This window comes from Cnephaeus nilssonii (genome assembly GCF_951640355.1).
Source record: "Cnephaeus nilssonii genome assembly, chromosome: 3".
NCBI classification, from domain to species: domain Eukaryota; kingdom Metazoa; phylum Chordata; class Mammalia; order Chiroptera; family Vespertilionidae; genus Cnephaeus; species Cnephaeus nilssonii.
The window spans coordinates 79,320,714-79,339,196 of record NC_137074.1 but is presented as its reverse complement, the minus strand read 5'-3'; the positions used below and the strand labels follow the sequence as shown (position 1 = coordinate 79,339,196).

General features: G+C 45.6%; 1 protein-coding gene across 1 annotated transcript in view; it reads right to left on the bottom strand.

Moving 5' to 3' along the window:
* ADGRG7 (adhesion G protein-coupled receptor G7) overlaps positions 1 to 18,483 on the bottom strand; it is a 92,987-nt gene that overhangs the window by 20,377 nt on the left and 54,127 nt on the right. Inside the window, exons 9-12 of the mRNA XM_079766335.1 lie at positions 16,997 to 17,160; positions 16,265 to 16,420; positions 9,437 to 9,546; positions 317 to 648 (exon numbers count right to left, since the gene is read on the bottom strand). Of these exons, the coding sequence (XP_079622461.1) occupies positions 317 to 648; positions 9,437 to 9,546; positions 16,265 to 16,420; positions 16,997 to 17,160 (762 nt within the window). The remainder of the gene's footprint in view (positions 1 to 316; positions 649 to 9,436; positions 9,547 to 16,264; positions 16,421 to 16,996; positions 17,161 to 18,483) is intronic.

The following is an 18,483-nucleotide window of genomic DNA, read 5'->3' as shown; positions in this document are numbered from 1 at the left end:
GCTGGGTGACAAAGATGAAGGGATTAAGCAAAAGAAAACCCCAAAAGTCATGGACAACAGCATGGTGTTTACCAGAGGAGAAGGGGGGTTGCGGGGCGGGGAGGTTGGAGAAGGTAAAGGGGGGATGAATAGTGATAGGAGGAGACTTGACTTGCAGTGATGAACACACAGTACAATATACAGATGAAGTATTACAGAATTGTACACCTGAAACCTGTATAACCAATGTCACCCCAATAAATCAAGATAATCGCAAAGTAAATAAATAATTTCAACAGAATTAAATTTCTGGGTAGGTAGAGAAGCAAGCACTTACCCCATCCAATTAAAGAAATGTAAAGAGTGAACCGCTGAGGAAGAGGCCTCATGGTCCTGATCAGAAGGAAGTAGAGCTGCACTGCACTGATTCCAGTCCAGGTAAACATCACTAACAGGAAATAGTGCAGCAAGGCAGCGAACGCCGTGCACTTTCTATTCTGGTCCCGAATTTCTTCTGGGCGAATTTTATTTTCATTAGAAGCAGTAATATTGGTACCATTATTCTTCTTATTGTCGTTTTCAATTCCAGACACAAAGAGGACGTTGAAAATCAACATTGATGTGCACAGACTGACCAACACCCAGGTTACTGAGGTTTTTCTGACTTTTCTGAAAATAAATTGGTAAATATAATTAAATAAATAAACAAACAAACTGCAAAACATAAATTCAAGTGAAATCGTGAGGGAACAACGGAATATTATTATCGAATGTAAATCCAGCGCATAGCCCAATGGGCCAGCTGGTAAACCTACCTTCCCTACTACATCAGAAAACCCTACTCCCTGCCGAAACCGGTTTGGCTCAGTGGATAGAGCGTCAGCCTGCGGACTGAAAGGTCCCAGGTTCGATTCCGGTCAAGGGCATGTACCTTGGTTGCGGGCACATCCCCAGTAGGGGTTGTGCAAGAGGCAGCTGATCGATGTTTCTCTATCACCGATGTTTCTAACTCTCTATCCCTCTCTCTTCCTCTCTGTGAAAAATCAATAAAAAAATATATTAAAAAAAAAAAAAGAAAAGAAAAGAAAACCATACTCCCCTCTTATCTCATTTCCACAAGGAAGTGAGTTAGAAAAAACAGGCTGATACATCCTTTCTTGAAACCGTGTTCTAATCAAAGGTGACAGCTATTCTCCAGAGATGGCCCCAAGGAATTCTACCTCCCATTACGTATTCCCTGATGTTCACCTCCAGCGCTGGCCTGTGACTTGTTTTAATTAACAGAGTGCAGCTGAAGGCCGGGAGCCAGGGCCAACTTGTCCATTAGATTCAGAAGTGCTTACGGCCCTCCATACATTTGTGGCCCACAGCAATGTTTCAACCCCTTTCAATCCAAAACAAATAAAAATGAACTTTCATGTCAAAGAAAAGAAATGTAGCATATACTATTAATATGTTCATCTTTATACCAATGCTGTCATAAAGCATACTTTTTATCCTTTTTTATGGAGGGCAGTCTCACAAAGGCAAAAGTGCCTGGGACACACGAAGTCATAACAAGCTTTCCTGTTGTGCTCCTGGGAGTTCTGATCCACGGTGTAAAATTCCAGCTACCCTGCCAAGGACCCTCGTGGGAATGCTCTGAGACTATGTGGAGAGAGACCAGGCTGCCGCAGCATCCCAGCTGAACCTGCTGGTGACTCCAACCCCAGCCACCAGGTGACTGCAGTCTCATGGGAGACACTAAGAGAGTCCTTTGGAATAGCGTCCAGCTGTGCCTAGTGAAGTCACAGAATCATTAGAGATAATAAATTGTTCTTTCAAGTTTTAGGGCGGCCTTTTTATACTGCAGTAGACCATAACTTCTCTAGATTTGCAAGGACATACAAAGGCTATCTATATAAAGGTTCTAAAAGGATTTTTCAGATTTTCAAAATAGGAAATTATTGCACATTCTAGATGAACCCATGTGTGAAAGCCTCTTGAGTTTTTAAAAGTATTTTATTTTAAATATTATGTATACATTTTAAAAGAATAAGGCCAGATATAATTTTTAAGTAATTGTATAATTTTAAGTAATATTAAACTTATTACTTTTAAACTAACAAAATGTCTTAAACTAGCAAAATGTTATAAGGGTTAGTTTACATTACATTTAAAGAGTAAACATTTGCCCTAACCGGTTTGGCTCAGTAGATAGAGCGTCGGCCTTCGGACTGAAGGGTCCCAGGTTCGATTCTGGTCAAGGGCATGAACCTTGGTTGTGGGCATATACCCAGTAGGGAGTGTGCAGGAGGCAGCTAATCGATGTTTCTCTCTCATCGATGTTTCTAATTCTCTATCCCTCTCCCTTCCTCTCTGTAAAAAATCAATAAAAAATATTTAAAAATGAATAAAGAGTAAACATTTTAAATTAAGTGAAAATATTTAAAACTCCTTTAACAGCCTATTGTTCTAATGATATTCTTCATAACTTGAATAGGCTGATCATTACTGTCCCTGTAAATGGCTTATATTCAACAACATTTCACATGTGTCTTTTCTATAAGACATCTCAGAGCCCTTTTTCTATGGAGTATCTCCCAAGGACTTGCATTTCAGGGACCATACTTTGGGAAATACTTGCTGATAGTCAAATGGTCAAGATGTTTTGAATGAGCCTTTTAATATCAAACATGCCCAAGGACTGTCCTTTCATTGGAAGATATAATTTTGGATGTAGAACCAAGTGCTCTTTAAATGGTTTTTTTCTTCATCTCATATTTACCTAATATTTTTCTATAAAAGCCTTTTCTCATTTTTTCTGCAGGCTGGCATTGTTTAACAGTAGTCTTCAGAAGGCAGTGAGATGAGATAGAGAAAGACTTGAGAAGAAAGAGAGAGAGAGAGAGAGAGATCTTCAATGGGCCATGTGCATATTTGAGGTTGGCATAGAATTCAAGATTGGCCTTAATAAAGTTGATCTCAAGTGTGAGGTTTGATATTCCATTTACTGTGCATGTATTGTTTTCTGTAATGTTTAAAGTCAAGTATATCCTTAAATCCCCGCTAATGACATTACAGTTCTCTGTAGACTATGGTATATAGTCCTATATTAATGAAAGTTATAAAATCTACACTCACTATCATCTAACCCTTCTAGATTTTTTCAGACTACAAGGCCTCTTAGAATAACAATTTCCCAAGTTTATTACTGTGCTTGATGTTCTAACATCTTCAAGTGTCCCGTTATTTTTAACTAGAGGCCCAGCACACAAAATTCATGCAATGGGGGGAAGGTCCCTCAGCCCAGCCTGCACCCTCTCCAATCTGGAACTCCTTAGGAGATATATGACTGCCTCTCACAATCCGGGATCACTGGTTCCTAACCACTTGCCTGCCTGCCTGATCACCCCTCACCCCTCTGCCTGCCTGCCTGATCACCCCTAACCACCTCTGCCTGCCTGATTGCTCCAACCACTTCTGCCTGCCTGCCTGATCGCCCCTAACTGCTCCCCTACTGGCCTGATTGCCCCTAACCGCCTCTGCCTCGCCCCACACCCGGGACCCAGGATTCCCTCCTCTGGCCAGTCGCAGGCACCTGGGACCCGGGCTTCCATCCCTGTAGCCGGCCGCAGGCACTCAGGACCTGGGCTGGCTTTACCCAGGCTGGCCGCAGCCACTGGCGCCCGGGACTGCAGGGAGGGCAGCTTGTCCCTCTCCTGGGCCACAGTCCCAGCCACTGGCGCCCAGGACCACAGAGCGGGCGGTTTGTCCCTCTCCCGGACCACAGCCCCAGCCTCTGGCACCTGGGACTGCAGGGCGGATGGCTTGTCCCTCTCTTGGGCTGCAGGCTCAGGCACAGCCACTGGTGCCTGGGTCCACGGGACATGCAGCTTGTCCCTCTCCCGGGCCGCAAGCACAGCCACTGGCACCTGGGACCGCAGGGTGGGTGGCTTGTCCCTCTCCCAGGCCACAGCCTGGCTGGTCCCCATTTCTCTCTAGAGAGCTCATTTGTGCCTGGCTGGTCCCCATTCCTCTCTCCCCAGTGTTGAGTGTCTGAGCCATTAAGGCATGATGGCATGAGGGCATGATGACCATTTGCATATTAGCTCTTTATTATATAGAATGTCCCAGAATTTGATGTCTGTTTGTTGAATATATATGCTTTATGATTTTATAACATTACATCATGATCTTTCTCAGTCTTTGGATTTCCATGCTGAATAAAAGGCTTATATTCAAATAGAACTTTGTCCATCCTCTTGATATTTTAGTTGAGATTTAGTTGAAAACTACAAAAAATAGTCAAAAGAATCCTTTCATATAAAATAACATTACTTTCTAATTTTTCTTCAATTTTAAAAATAAATTATAATCCACAGGAGAATAGACTCTTTTTAAATAGCTTGACTTTTCTGTATATTACAATATTCTGTGCTTCACTATATATGCACATAAATTTATAATATATTCTGAGTGGCCAGATTATTATGATCTCTGAATGCATCATAATCTGGCCACTCAGTGTATGTGCTATATAATAAAAGGCTAATATGCAAATTGTCCCCTCGTCCAGGAGTTCGACCAGCAGGCAGGCTGGCCAACCGCCCATGTCCCCTCCCCCTGGCCAGGCTGGCTGGACCCCACCCATGCATGAATTCATGTACTGGGCCTCATACACACACACACACACACACACACACACACACATACACACACACACACACACACACACACTGAGTGGCCAGATTATTATGCATTCAGAGATCATAATAATCTGGCCACTCAGTGTATATTATATGCAATAAAAAATATACATATTATATTAATATGGGAACCTGCCCATGAACAAAAAGAACTACTTGATTCAGGATTTTAAAATCCACACAATTTTGTTTTTATTTTTGTTTTTCTTTCCTGATGACTTTTTAGTAACATCTATGGCAGCAAAATTGTCCTAAGAAACATGTTAACAGAGGATGCAAAAAAGAAAAAAATCTGACAATAATTCAAAGAAGTGACATTTTAGACAAAGAAACTGCTTATGTGGCTACCACAATTATTCCAATGGGTTCCAATAATTGTCTGTTCCAGTGTGGTGATGGTAGAAAAACAAATAAAAAGACAAATATAAGAGCCATGTCTTTTTGTATGACTGACTTGTAATTACATAGCATGTAATTTTCCTTCCTCAGGGGATTTGGGAGAGCCGGTTTTGGCCTGATCCTATCAGGCCAGGCCGAGGGACCCCAATGCTCTTTTCTCTTTCCTTCTAGTTGTAGAACTTCCACTCAGCCAGCTTTCCCGTGGTGCATATAACCAAAGATCTTATATGCACACTAGAGGCCCGTGCACAAATCTGTGCATCGGGCCTCTAGTGTGCATATAAGATCTTTGGTTAATTTCTTCCTGCCCTTCCCCCTTCCCCCTTTCCTCTGAGATTTATCAGTCTGTCCCATGTTTCCATGTCTGTGGTTTCTGCTTAAGAGACCAGCCAACCGGCCGACTGGCCAGTAGCTATGACATGCTTTTATATACAGGCAGCCCTTGGGTTACGTCAAACTCAACATATGTCATTTCATGGTTACGTCGCCATCTCCATTTATTTATATACTAGAGGCCCAGTGCATGATTTAATCATGCACCTGGTGCACCAGCGGGCTGGCTGTCCGCCGGTGCCCCAGGCCTTCCGAAAGCCTCCGGCGCTGTGGAGGCTTTCGAAAGGCCTTGCGCCGGAGCAGACAGCCGGCCAGGTCCCCCGCTTTGGCCTTTGATTGTGGGGGACCTGGCCAGCTGTCCGCCGGTGCCCCAGGCCTTCCGAAAGCCTCCAGCAGCCATGGTACAGACGCTGAGCTCAGCGTCCTGCTGGCCCAATCAGCTACCCCAGCCACCCTGAGTCCTGCCCCCTGTGCCTCCTGCTGGCCCAATCGTGGGCGTAGCGGAGTGATGGTAATTTACATATTACCATTTTATTATGTAGGATAAAAAAAAAAGTTCCATCATTTCGATGTATGTACATATGTGCTTTATGTTTTTTATTATTTATTTACCACAAGTAAAGTTCAAGAATTGTTATCTTTCTTTTAAAATTTTTTTACTGTTTCACTTCATTACTGCTGTGTATGTGCTCCATGTGAGTGACATAGGTGCTTATGTAGGTGGGTTCTGACTTATGGGGGAAATTGCGTTACGTCACGCCATAGGAACAGATCTCCGATGTAACCCAAGGACCTACTGTATATAGATTTTTGTATACAGTATATTTGTATAATATTTTTATTCTCCCTGAAAATGTAAACACCATGAGAGATGGGAGCTTACCTGTCTTATTCATATGGGTGGTTGGCCCATAGTAAGCACTCAGTATAAGAATTTTAAATAAATGGCAAGAGACTCATTGAGTGTGAAAGATAAAGAAAAGAAATAAAAACTAATTCTGGCTCTTTAGAAATATGGCTGATTCTAAGTACAGGGCAAAGAAAGTGATAGATGTGCCTTTGCCATCTTGCTGTGCCTGAAATAAGGAAGTAATTAAAGACCGATAGGAAGAAGGGTAAACCAAGATGGTGGCATAGGTAACACCTAAATTGCTGCCTCACACAACAATTTCAAAACTACAACTAAAAGACAAAACGTATATCACCCAGAACCACGGGAAAGCTGGCTGAGTGTAAGTTCTACAACTAGAAAGGAAAGAGAAAAGAGCATTGAGATGTGCACAAGCGCTGAAAAGCTGAGGTACGGAGTCGCGCGAATCGGGCTGGCAGCAAGTGACTGGCTGTGCTGCTTTTTTCAACCCAAAGGGAGACCAGCTCCCGATTACTATGAATTCCAGTTTCTGGGGAGATGCTGGAGACCCATACTCCTACGGGGAGAAGCTGGACTGTCTGCCATCAGGAAAGTGAGGGTGGCTTTCTTGCAGAGGTGCGTACAGCAATCATTGTTTACTGCGCTGGGGCGCGGGACGCGGGGACTTGGAAACGTGGAGACGCAGAGACAGCTGACTGGCAGCCATCGCTGTTTGCCACGCCCTAGCCTAGTGACTTCCTGAGACCCCACCCCTCACAATCTACAAACCTACCCAAGCTCCACGCAGCGGCTTTTGCATATAAATGGTCTGCCCTATCGCAGCTTAACCAAACAAACTGCAGCTCGGGTCAGACAGCTCCAAAACCTCCAAACCCCAAGCAAAGAGGAGAAAACTGTAGTTCTCGCTGTAGCTCCTGCTGGGTAGCCTCAGACAGTAGCTGACCTGCACCCCATTAAAGATCCAGAAGCTAGTGTATCTACTGCTCAGTGTGAGATGACACCAGATTTCAACTACTCACATCCATAAGTGCCACATTCAAGAGGCAGACTCAGTGAGCACCAAAGCCCCACTGAAGCAAATCCTGCCCCATAAGTGTGTTTCCAGAACAGCAATTCTTCCACTCCATCAACACAGGGAAGCAGCAAAATGCAGAGACAAAGAAACATGTCACAAATGAAAGAAATGGAGGAAAGCAAACTACTGGACATAGAGTTCAAAACCACATTTATAAGGTTACTCAAGAATCTTCTAAAAACCTCCGAGAAACTTAGTGAGACTTCCAAGGAACTTAGTGAGAACTTCAAGGACCTTAATGAGGATGCCAAAAAAATAGAAAAGGACCAGTCAGAAATTAAGCATACACTGTCTGAAATAAAGAATATACAGAAATTCAACTGTAGATCAAAGGACCCCAAGAATCAAACCAAAGATCTGAAATATGAGGAAACAAAAAACACCCAACCACAAAAACAAAAAGAAAAAAGAATCCAAAAATATGAAGATAGTGTAGGGAGCCTCTGGGACAACTTTAAGCGTACCAACATCCGAATTTTTGGGGTGCCAGAAGAAGAGAGAGAGAGCAAAATATTGAAAACCCATTAGAAGAAATAATGACAGAAAACTTTCCCTACCTGGTGAAAGAAATAGACTTACAAGTCCAGGAAGCGCAGAGAACCCCAAACAAGAGGAATCCGAAGAGGACCACACCAAAACACATCATAATTAAAATGCCAAGGGCAAAAGACAAAGAGAGAATCTTAAAAGCAGCAAGAGAAAAACAGTTAGTTATCTACAAGGGACTACCCATACGACTGTCAGCTGATTTCTCAACAGAAACTATGCAGGCCAGAAGGGAGTGGCAAGAAATATTCAAAGTGATGAACGGCAAGAACCTACAACCAAGATTACTCTGCCCAGCAAAGCTATCATTCAGAATTGAAGGTCAGATAAAGAGCTTCACAGACAAGAAAAAGCTAAAGGAGTTCATCACCACCAAACCAGGATTATATGAAATGCTGAAAGGTATTCTTTAAGAAGAGGAGGAAGAAGAAAAAGGTAAAGATAAAAATTATGAACAACAAATACATATCTATCAACAAGTGAATCTAAAAATCAAGTGAATAAAAAAATCTGATGAACAGAATAAACTGGTGAATATAATAGAATCAGGGGCATAGAAAGGGAGTGGACTGACAATTCTCAGGGGGAAGGAGGTGTGAGGGGTGCGGGAAGAGAATGGACAAAAATCTTACACATATGGATGAAGACAGTGGCGGGGGGTAAGGGCATGGGGTGGGGTGGGGAATCAGGTGGAGGGAAGCTATGGGGGGGAAAAAAGAGGAACACCTGTAATAATCTGAACAATAAAGATTTATTTTTAAAAAAAGACTGATAGGAACATGACAAAATAACATCAAGTGACTCCCTCTGGTTACATTGAAGAGTACCCTTTTTCTGGGTATTTTTTTTTAAGAGAGAGGAAGGGAGAGGGAGAGAGAGAGAGAGAAATATCAATGAGAGAGAAACAGCCATCAGCTGCCTCCTACAGGGGATAGAACTTGGCACTTGGGCACGTGCCCTGATAGAGAATCAAACTGGTGACCTCTTGGTGCATGAGACAGTGCCCAATCAACTGAGCCACAGCGACCAGGGTGGAGGGTACACTTTTCTATGAAGGAATATAGTGACTAATATAAAATGCTAGGTTAGAAAATTATTATTCCCAACCATTAATGTAATTATATATTCCATTAAGGATCATCTATCTCTCTTTCTCTCTCTCTTTCCTCAACACATCTGAGAAAACGGTTGTGAAGGAATTTAGTAGAGAGAAATAAATCTGAAGGAAAGATGAATTCAAGTTATCTTGAGTATGAGAGGAAAACCTGGAAGGAGTACACAATAGGTCGACCCATTTATGTTACAGATATTCCTCTACTTTGAGTCCATTCCTCTCCTGTGGTCAGCCTTGGGGATATGGTGGTGAAAACAAAACAAAACAAACAACAGCAACAACAGAATCAGAGGAGGTCACTATTCTCATCAATTTACATGCTAATGGGGAAAACATACAGTACACATGTAAACTAAAAATGGGCTATATGCTCAGAGGAAATAAAAAGGACAGCAATTTCTCTCCTGAGAAGAGCCAACTTCCCTTCTTACCTGGTGACAATCTGAAATATAATTGTGAGAGTCAGACCAGTAATGGACAGCGCACATCCAGCGGTGGATAACATGTGTAGTTCACGATAATTATAACCCTTTTTAAAACTCTGGAAAAATAAGACAAGATTACTATTTTAAAGTAACAGTTAATGAAATGCCTACAAAAGTCAAAATCATGAAAAGTTACATTGGTCAAAATAACCAGATAGTTGTCACATATGTCTTCTTTTTTATAACTATTGATATAGTATTTTAAAAGGAAATAAATTAACAACCCCTTATTGCTAAGTTTACATGAAGTAGGGCTTGACAGCAATTTCTTAAACTAATTCAGTTAGGGAAAACGTATATACTGCTCCTCACTGTCTAAAATCAAAGTTGTTAGATGAGATCTCAACTGGCTAGGTTACTTCATTTATCCATTATATTATTTTTATGTGTAACTTTAATCCAAGGGGAAATCAGCATATCTAAGCTGATGCCCTAAAAATAAGGTTGCAGAAATATTTTTAAGGATATGGAAACTTGTTCACATTATCCTGTCATTTCTTAAAGGCCTAATTTTTATGTAATACTAGAGGCCCGGTGCACAAAATTCGTGCACTGGGGGGAGGGGGTCCCTCAGCCCGGCCTGCACCCTTTCGCAGTCCAGGAGCCCTTGGAGGACATCCCTCTCGCAGTCTGGGACCCCTTGCTCCTTACTGCCCACCTGCACACTGCTCCTTACCGCTCAGCTCACTGCTTCTTAGCACTGCCATGGAGGCGGGAGAGGCTCTGGCCACTGCTGCTGCACTCACTAGCCATGAGCCCATGAGCCTGTGAGCCCAGCTTCTGGCTGAGCAGTGATCCCCCTGTGGGAGTGCACTAACCACCAGGGGGCAGCTCCTGCATTGAGCATCTGCCCCCCGGTGGTCAGTGTGCGTCATAGCAACTGGTCGACTGGTCATTCGGTTGCTTAGGCTTTTATATATACAGATGTGCACCAATCCTTCCACTTCCAGGGAAAGGGGCAAAGGAGGGTTGCTGCAAGTGATAAGGGAGGCAGCAGGGTGAACTTTTTTTGGGGGGGGGGAGGGGAGAGTTTCCTCCTGATGAGGGCCTTCAAAGGACAGCAGCCTACTTCTGCTACCCTCTGTCTCCAGAGACACAATTTCTGATTGGCATCTGGCAGGACAGAGCAGTTGCAGGTTCAGGACTGGGAGCGCCTTTCTGCATGCAGCTCCCTGGAGAGTCTCTTCCGGCCAAGGAAACCTTTGTTCTAACGCTTTCTCCCAGAGCCAGGGCTGCTGGGTGGTCTGGGGCAGGAGGGCAGAATGGAGGTGGGGAAGGGCAGGAAGAAGTATGGGGTAGAAGACTGGGGGTGGGGGAGGGAGAGGTGAAATATGTGTGTGGGGGGGAGGGCTGGTGCAGAAGGAGAGTTGGGGTCAGCATAGGGAGGTTTGGAGGTACTGGGGGAGTAAGAAGGACCAGCAGATGCCAGAACAGGGGAAAGGGTCTATGGAATCAGGTGGGGGTCCACCAGGGTGAGTATAGACTAAGTCCCTTCCCCAGACCCTGCCATCCCAGGTGGCTAGTGGGAGGGGTCCATAGTGAGGCACTGAGCCCCCTACACTTTGTGTCTGAGGCTCCAGAACGTGTGGCCAACATGCCCCCTGCCCCTGCACCCCTGCCAAAGGGCTGCCGTTTGGAACGCATTTGCAGACACGTGGATTGTTTTTAAGTTAATGCTTTTTAATTCACTATTTCCCACTTGTTATTTTTTATTGAAAAGGCAGATTCTGCTGGTGTGTGTTCCTTTGCCGGGGGCAGCAGGGGTGTTTTCCATGGGCAGAGATCTGATGAGAGACAGAGACAAAAGGCCCAGCAAGACATGGGAAATGAGTAAACAAAATCAGAGAGCAAGGGACAGGGAGAGAGACACACAGGGCAAGGCAGACAGACACAGAGAACCCGGAAGGCTAAGGGAGGGACTCAGCCCTAAGGGCAGAGCGAGTGTGCTGAGAAGTCCTGCTTCTGGAAGGCTGATCCCTCCACCTCCAACTAAGGCCCCTGGGGCTGAGCTTGTTCTCCTCTGCGCTCTGGTTCCCTTCAGCGTAGACATGGCTGAACTGGCCTCAGGGAAAGGGCTGGAAGGATGTGGAGGGCAATGGACTGAGTACGTAGGACCAGGGTCCCCGAGGGCTAAGGATCTGAAACAGAGAGAGGAGGACCTGGAGGCGTTCCCTCCCAGGTCCCCACACGTGTTCCTTCTGTTTTTGAGTGAAGCCCGAATCCCGAATTCCGTGCCCCGGCTCTGGAGAGGGCGCTGGTGGCTGAGGTTCGAAATGGCTGGGGAGGCGGGGCAAGGAGACAGAGCAAGGTCTAGGACACCTCGGTGTGGCGGTTACATCTGAAATCCCAGGGATGTTTGGCCTTGGCCGCTGCTCCGGGCTCATGTTTATGTAGGACTTGTGCAGACGGGAGGGCCGGGCGCTAGTGCTTCCTTCCTTTGCAGCTGAGAACCAGTTCACCCTCCCCCTCCCTTCGCCCCGCCACCCACCCCTCCTCTCCTCATCGGGGCCTGGTACTCGTGAACCTTCCCATTGGCCGGTGTAGACACACGACAGAGGACACACAAAGATATCCCCAAGCCAGCACGTGGTGGCTGTGTAGACAGTTGGGCAAACACAGACACATGACTCAGGGTGCTGTGGACGGGGATAGAGCTTCCTGGCCCAGTGAGACGGCTCATTTGGTGTTCACCCCGGCACAGTTCCTAGGCCCAGAGTTGGCGAACTGAAAGCCCTGGATAATTACATGTGTGCAAACAGCCAACGTGGAGGCCAAGGGCGGGCCACCCCTCTCCCGGCCTGCTCCCTGCGATCCCACCCCAGCAAAGGGGCTTGGCTGGCACAGCTGGGGCTGAGCGCCTGGGGGAAGGGCACAGAGGCGGAGAGCCCCTTGGGCACAGGGGTGGGGGTGAGCCCTCCGCCCCCAGAGCACCCCCAGGATGCACACTCCAGTGCAGCACTGCGGCCCTGGATGCCCCGGGATGGCTGGCTGCGACTGGGTTAGGAAGTGGACCAGAACGTGGTCTGAGCTCCCCTTGGCCTTGTGCTGAGCGGGCCCTGGCAGCATGGGACCCAGCATTTGGGTCCTTAGGTTTCTGTTATCTTGGCCTCCTGAGCATTCCCGTCTCTGAGAAGAATTGAGAAGGGGCTCTCCTTGTATCCTGCCTCGGGGAGTGCCTGTCTGGAGCTGAGGCCGCGGGTGAGGAGGGACAGAGTCTGGTGCTTGGCTTTTGGTGATCAGTTTGTCTCTGCCTGAATGCACCACAGGACCCCAACAGAGTGACTTTTCTGAGCTTTCATTTGTGCATTTATATCGTGCATGCCTCCTCTGAGACGTGGAGTCCAAGGGGAAGTAGAGAGGTGCGAATTCCTCACATGTGAATGAGGCTTTACACTTTGAACTGCTAGCCTGAATCAGTGATCTTTTTGTGGTTTCAGGAGCCTTTGGCGGGTTGGGTAGGAGTGGTGATGGGGTAGGGTTTTATATTTCTACTAGAGGCCCGGTGCATGAAATTCGTGCACAGGGGTCCCTCAGCCCAACCTGCACCCTCTACAATCCAGGAGCTCTCAGCGGATGTCCTACTGATGGCTTAGGCCCACTCCCCGTGGTTCTCTGCTCTCTGCGGGCCTGGAGGTTTTGCTGCAGCCATGGAGATGAAGCCCCCATGCCCTGCTCTCCACTCTCTGCCTGCCTCCCCATGCGCCATGTGAAGGAAGCCCCAATGCCCTGCAGTGTGCTCTGTCTGCTGGGCCTGGGGGCTTCGCCTACACCGAACACTAAGGAATCCCCCAAGCCCTGCTGTCGGGGCTCTGTCTGCTGGGCCTGGGGGTGTTCCCGCCACCTCTGCTCTAAGGAAGCCCCCATGCCCTGTTGTCCTGGCTCTGTCTGTGGGGCCTGGGGGTATTCCCGCCGCCACCTTGCTAAGGAAGCCCCCAAGCCCTGCTGTCTGGGCTCTGTCTGCCATGTCTGGGGACTTCCCCGCCACTACAGCACTAAGGAAGCTCCCAAGCCCTGCTGTCTGGGCTCTGTCTGCTGGGCCTGGGAGTGTTCCCGCCGCCTCTGCTCTAAGGAAGCCCCCAAGCCCTGCTATCCTGGCTCTGTTTGCCGGGCCTGGGTCTTCCCCGCTGCCGCCGCACTAAGGAAGCCTCCATGCCCTGCTGTCCTGGTTCTGTTTGCTGGGCCTGGGGCTTCTCTGCTGTTGCCGTGCTAAGGAAGCCCCCAAGCCCTGCTGTCCGGGCTCTGTCTGCGGTGTCTGGGGGTGTTCCCGCCGCTTCTGTGCTAAGGAAGCCCCCAAACCCTGCTGTCTGGGCTGTTTGCTGGGCCTGGGGCTTCCTTGCTGTCACCGCGCTAAGGAAGCCTCCATGCCCTGCTGTCCTGGCTCTGTCTGCCGTGTCCCCCCAAACCCCGGCGGGGCTGACAGGCCCAGACACTGCAGCAGCGGTGGAGCGGGGAGGCTGGATCCACCCCCTCCGGAGGCGGATCCAGCCTCGCTGCTCCTGCGGACAGGCCGGACACTCCAGCAGCGGGGCTGAGGGGACTGGGCGCCGCCATCTTGTGGCTATGGGGGCCGCCATTTTTGTTGCAGAGTGATGGTTAATTTGCATATTACTTTATTATTAGATAGGATAGAGGCCCAGTGCATGGGTGGGGTCCGGCCAGCCTACTCCAATGGGGGCCATTGGGACCTGGCCAGCCAGGGTGAGGGGCCACAGGAAGTTTGCCAGCCGCCCCACCCCCAATTGGGGTCGGGGTGACTGCTGGAGGGCGGGGCCGGGCGGGGTGAGGGGCCACAGTCATTCTGGTCATTCTGGTCGTTCCCGGTCATTCTGCCATTTGGTCGCTGGGCTTTTATTATATAGGATATCTCTGTTCCAGTATTTTAGTATATATCCATGAAAAGTATATTTCATATAAGTAGTATTCTTAGAAATCTAGAGAGGTAATAATAGTGGTCACTGGGAGGGTAGGATATATATAATTATTTTTGATTTCCTATACTTGCTAATATTTTTAATTGGTAAGGTTTAAAAAGCCATATATGCTTATTTATAAAAGTAAGATCCTAGCTAATAAAGAGGGAATATGCAAATTGACTGTCACGTCATCAAAAAGATGGCAGCGCCCATAGCCACAAGATGGCAGTGCCCAGTCCCCTCAGCCCCGCCGGAGTCCCCCAATCCTTTCAGCCCAGCCGGCGGGGGGGGGGGGGGGCAGCAGGCGCACAGTGCTACCAGACCCGCCCTCAGCCCGCCCCCCCCCCCCCCCCAGCCGCCCAGGGCCGCCCAAGACTCAGACAACCAGGGCCGGCTGAGGCTTGTGCTGCCGGCAGTGGCAGCAGCAGAGGTGTGATGGGGGTGTTGCCTTCCCCTGATCGCCAGGTCACCTCCCGTCCCTGAGGGCTCCCAGACTGTGAGAGGGGGCAGGCTGGGCTGAGGGACGCCCCCTCCAGTGCATGAATTTTCATGCACTGGGCCTCTAGTAGAAACATAATTTTAAAAGCATGTTTCTCTTTACTGTCAGCTACCCCATATCATAACCTAACTCTTGAAATCCTGTCTCTTCTCCAGAAGTGACCTTTTTTTTATGTGCTTATAAATATTACCATGTCTTTTGCACAAATATATAGGGGTTATTGACATAATAGAATTATTTTTTAATTACTATTTAAGTAATCATAAAAATTTTCCATATCAGTATATTTCTGTGCAGTAGATAAACTTTCATACTTTATGCAGTGAATATGTGCTTCTTTTGTAGAAGTAAAAACAAAAATAAACTTCACTTTAAATAATAATAAAACAAAAATTTTATGATGACAAAGAATCAGAATACATAGATTTTCAGATCATAGAAATCATCTCTTCACTCAGCTCCCACATGCTCTGATGCTACATACAATTCTAATTAGCCTTTTTTAAAATTCTGCAACCCAAAACTAATTGTAAATATGAGTAGGTAGTCATTGAGGCAGGCTCAGATATTAGTGAGAAGAAACAGTTGAAAGCCTAACCTAAAAAACAAACAAACAAACAAACAAAAAACTATGGCAATGTATCATTTACTATGTATAGCAGTCTGAGCTATCAAAAAAGTTAAAATTTTATCTTTATTATGTCCTGATTGAGAAAGAAGATCTTTGTAATACAAGTTAGAAAACAAACAATCAAAATCAACTAAGATTTTATAATTAAAGTAAGAAAACTATAGTTATCTCAAAAACACTGAAAGAGTAATGTTCTCTAATTTGATAGTCTCTGTTGTTCCAATGTATTCTAACCGCTACTGGCTTCCCAAATACATCATGGTTACTAGAGAAAGAAAACTTCAGCTTCTCTTTGGGAGATTTGCAGCATTAGTAATACCTTAATTAAGGGTAAGACACACATTTCATCAACAACATACATTAACATTTTTGGTGTCACCAAAATAATAGTTTTCTGGAAATGGAACAAAGAGTAGCCCCTCTTCTTAAAAGGGTCCGTCCGAGAACTTTCAGAAGTGAAATAAAGCTGCACACTGAAGTTAAATGTTATCAGCTTCTTATACAAGGTAGCTTTGGAGTTAAATGATTTACGAAATATATACAGTAACTCTGGGACAAATAGAATCTATTCTACTTGCCTTTGCCATTTTAGTCTTATCATCCCATTCCCTTTTTTCCATTTAATTTGATTTGAGTAAACTAAACACCAAAGTTAACTTCAATTAGCACATGCCAGAATTAGGTGTAAGGAAAACTCCTGTCTGGAAAGAGATTACACTATATATCCTTACCATTAACACAGCAAAATTTGTAGTGTGGTTGCAGCGGCAGTACAGCACCCCGTCCCTCTCTCCATCGTTGAAACAGCCGTCTGTGTCCCAATCATTCTTTGCAAAACTCCAATAGACACAGGCAAAGGAATGGACCTTGGTTTTATTTTCTATGTACTGTGAATTGATAAGACAATTGCAACTGATTTTTAAATGCTTAACGTGGTAGAAAAAAATCAAAAAGGTTAAGATAATCATGTGAGAAATCAGATATGTACTAAGCATAACATCTTCATTATAGATTAAGGGGGAAAATATAAAAAATTCAAATTAGCCAATTTTTCATTTAGCTAGTCTGACAAAAAAAAATATGGAAGGGCCGAAACCGGTTTGGCTCAGTGGATAGAGCGTCAGCCTGCGGATTCAAGGGTCCCAGGTTCGATTCCGGTCAAGGGCATGTACCTTGGTTGCGGGCACATCCCCAGTAGGGGGTGTGCAAGAGGCAGCTGATCGATGTTTCTCTCTCATCAATGTTTCTAGCTCTCTATCCCTCTCTCCTCCTCTCTGTAAAAAATCAATAAAATATGTTGTAAAAAAATCAATAAAATATATTTAAAAAAATATGGAAGGTTTAAATGAATACTTTTTAAAAAGACTCTCAAAGAGTTTTTCTGTACATTCATTTTGCCCACACTATCCCTGCTTTGTAATAAGAGTTGGCTAAATTTTTAATTCATTCATGGGAACACTCACCGGTGGACGAAAGACCATTTTGACAGAAGCATTCTGGTTGTTCCCAGTGTTATTAGCTGTGCTTGAGATAACTTTTATACTATAATTTAATGTACTTGTAAAAATTTTTGATTGGAAAAACTTGCTGTTTTGATACACTATAAAGCCACATGACGTGGCATTACCTGTGAAGGAAAAAAAGACATGAAGATCAATAAATGAACTACAGAATAAACAAGAAACAAAGCCCCATGTCATTGTTGAACTGCACAGCTGTTTAATATTGATTAAAACAGTAAAAATGATTTGCTGGCTGAACCTTTACTTAATTGAAGTATGAAATCCTATATAATAAAACCCTAATGTGCAAATTGACCAAGTGGAGGAACAACCAGTCGCTATGATGCGCACTGACCACCAGGGGCAGACGCTCAATGCAGGAGCTGCCCCCTGGTGGTCAGTGTGCTCCCACAGGAGGAGCACCACTCAGCCAGAAGCTGGGCTCATGGCTGGTGGCTGGTGAGCACAGCGGCGGTGGCAGGAGCCTCTCCCACCTCTGCAGCAGCGCTAAGAATCCTTCGGGGTCCCAGATTGCGAGACGGTGCAAGCCAGGCTGAGGGACACCACCCCAGGGCACAAATGTTGTGCACCGGGCCTCTAGTTAACATATAAAATCTGTGGTTGGCCATTCCACCCACATTAAATTTTTTTTCCTGAGGTTCAGATTCCTTACCTTTATAATGGGAACAATAATTCCTGCCTAATCCACCTCAAAGAGGTATTGCAAAGATCTCATTATAAAGTAAACATCTTGCTTTCTACACAGCAAGACAGAGTGAATATGACTGCAGGTAGGTCAAGCCTATTTGCTTCCCACACTGATAAGACATGGTACAGGAAAGAGCACAGGGTGAATATCAGGACAGCTGTACCTACAAAAGTGTTCTGTGAAGTCTGCCTCCTGTTCAAAGGGACTGAGCAGGGACTAGTCTATTAAGTCACCGAGCCAGGAGTTCAAATTGTTCCTATCAGGAACTCTTTCAATGGAGCCAGATTCTTTCCATCATCTCTTTTTGCTTTTTTAAAATGATCATATAATTTGCAAACATTGATCTTGTTCTTTCTTATTTTTCCCCATCACCATTTATCCCCCCTATACCTTCTTCCACCTCCACCCTCTGCCACACCCCCATAATCACCATACCGCTGTCTGTGTCAATGAGTTCTTTCTCTTTTATTTTCTTTTTTTCTCAATCCCTTCCCCCATTAACCAGTCCCACACTTCCCCAACAGCTGTCAGCCTATCTATCTATGAGTCTGTCTCTATTTTGCTTGTAAGTTCATTCTGTTCATTATATTCCATACATGAGTGAAATCATATGGTAATTGTCTTGCTCTGACTGGCTTATTTCACTTAGCATAATGCTCTCCAGGTACATCCATGCTGTCAAAATGGGTAAGAGATTCTTCTTTTTCTCCTTCTTCTCCTTCTTCTTCTTCTCCTTCTT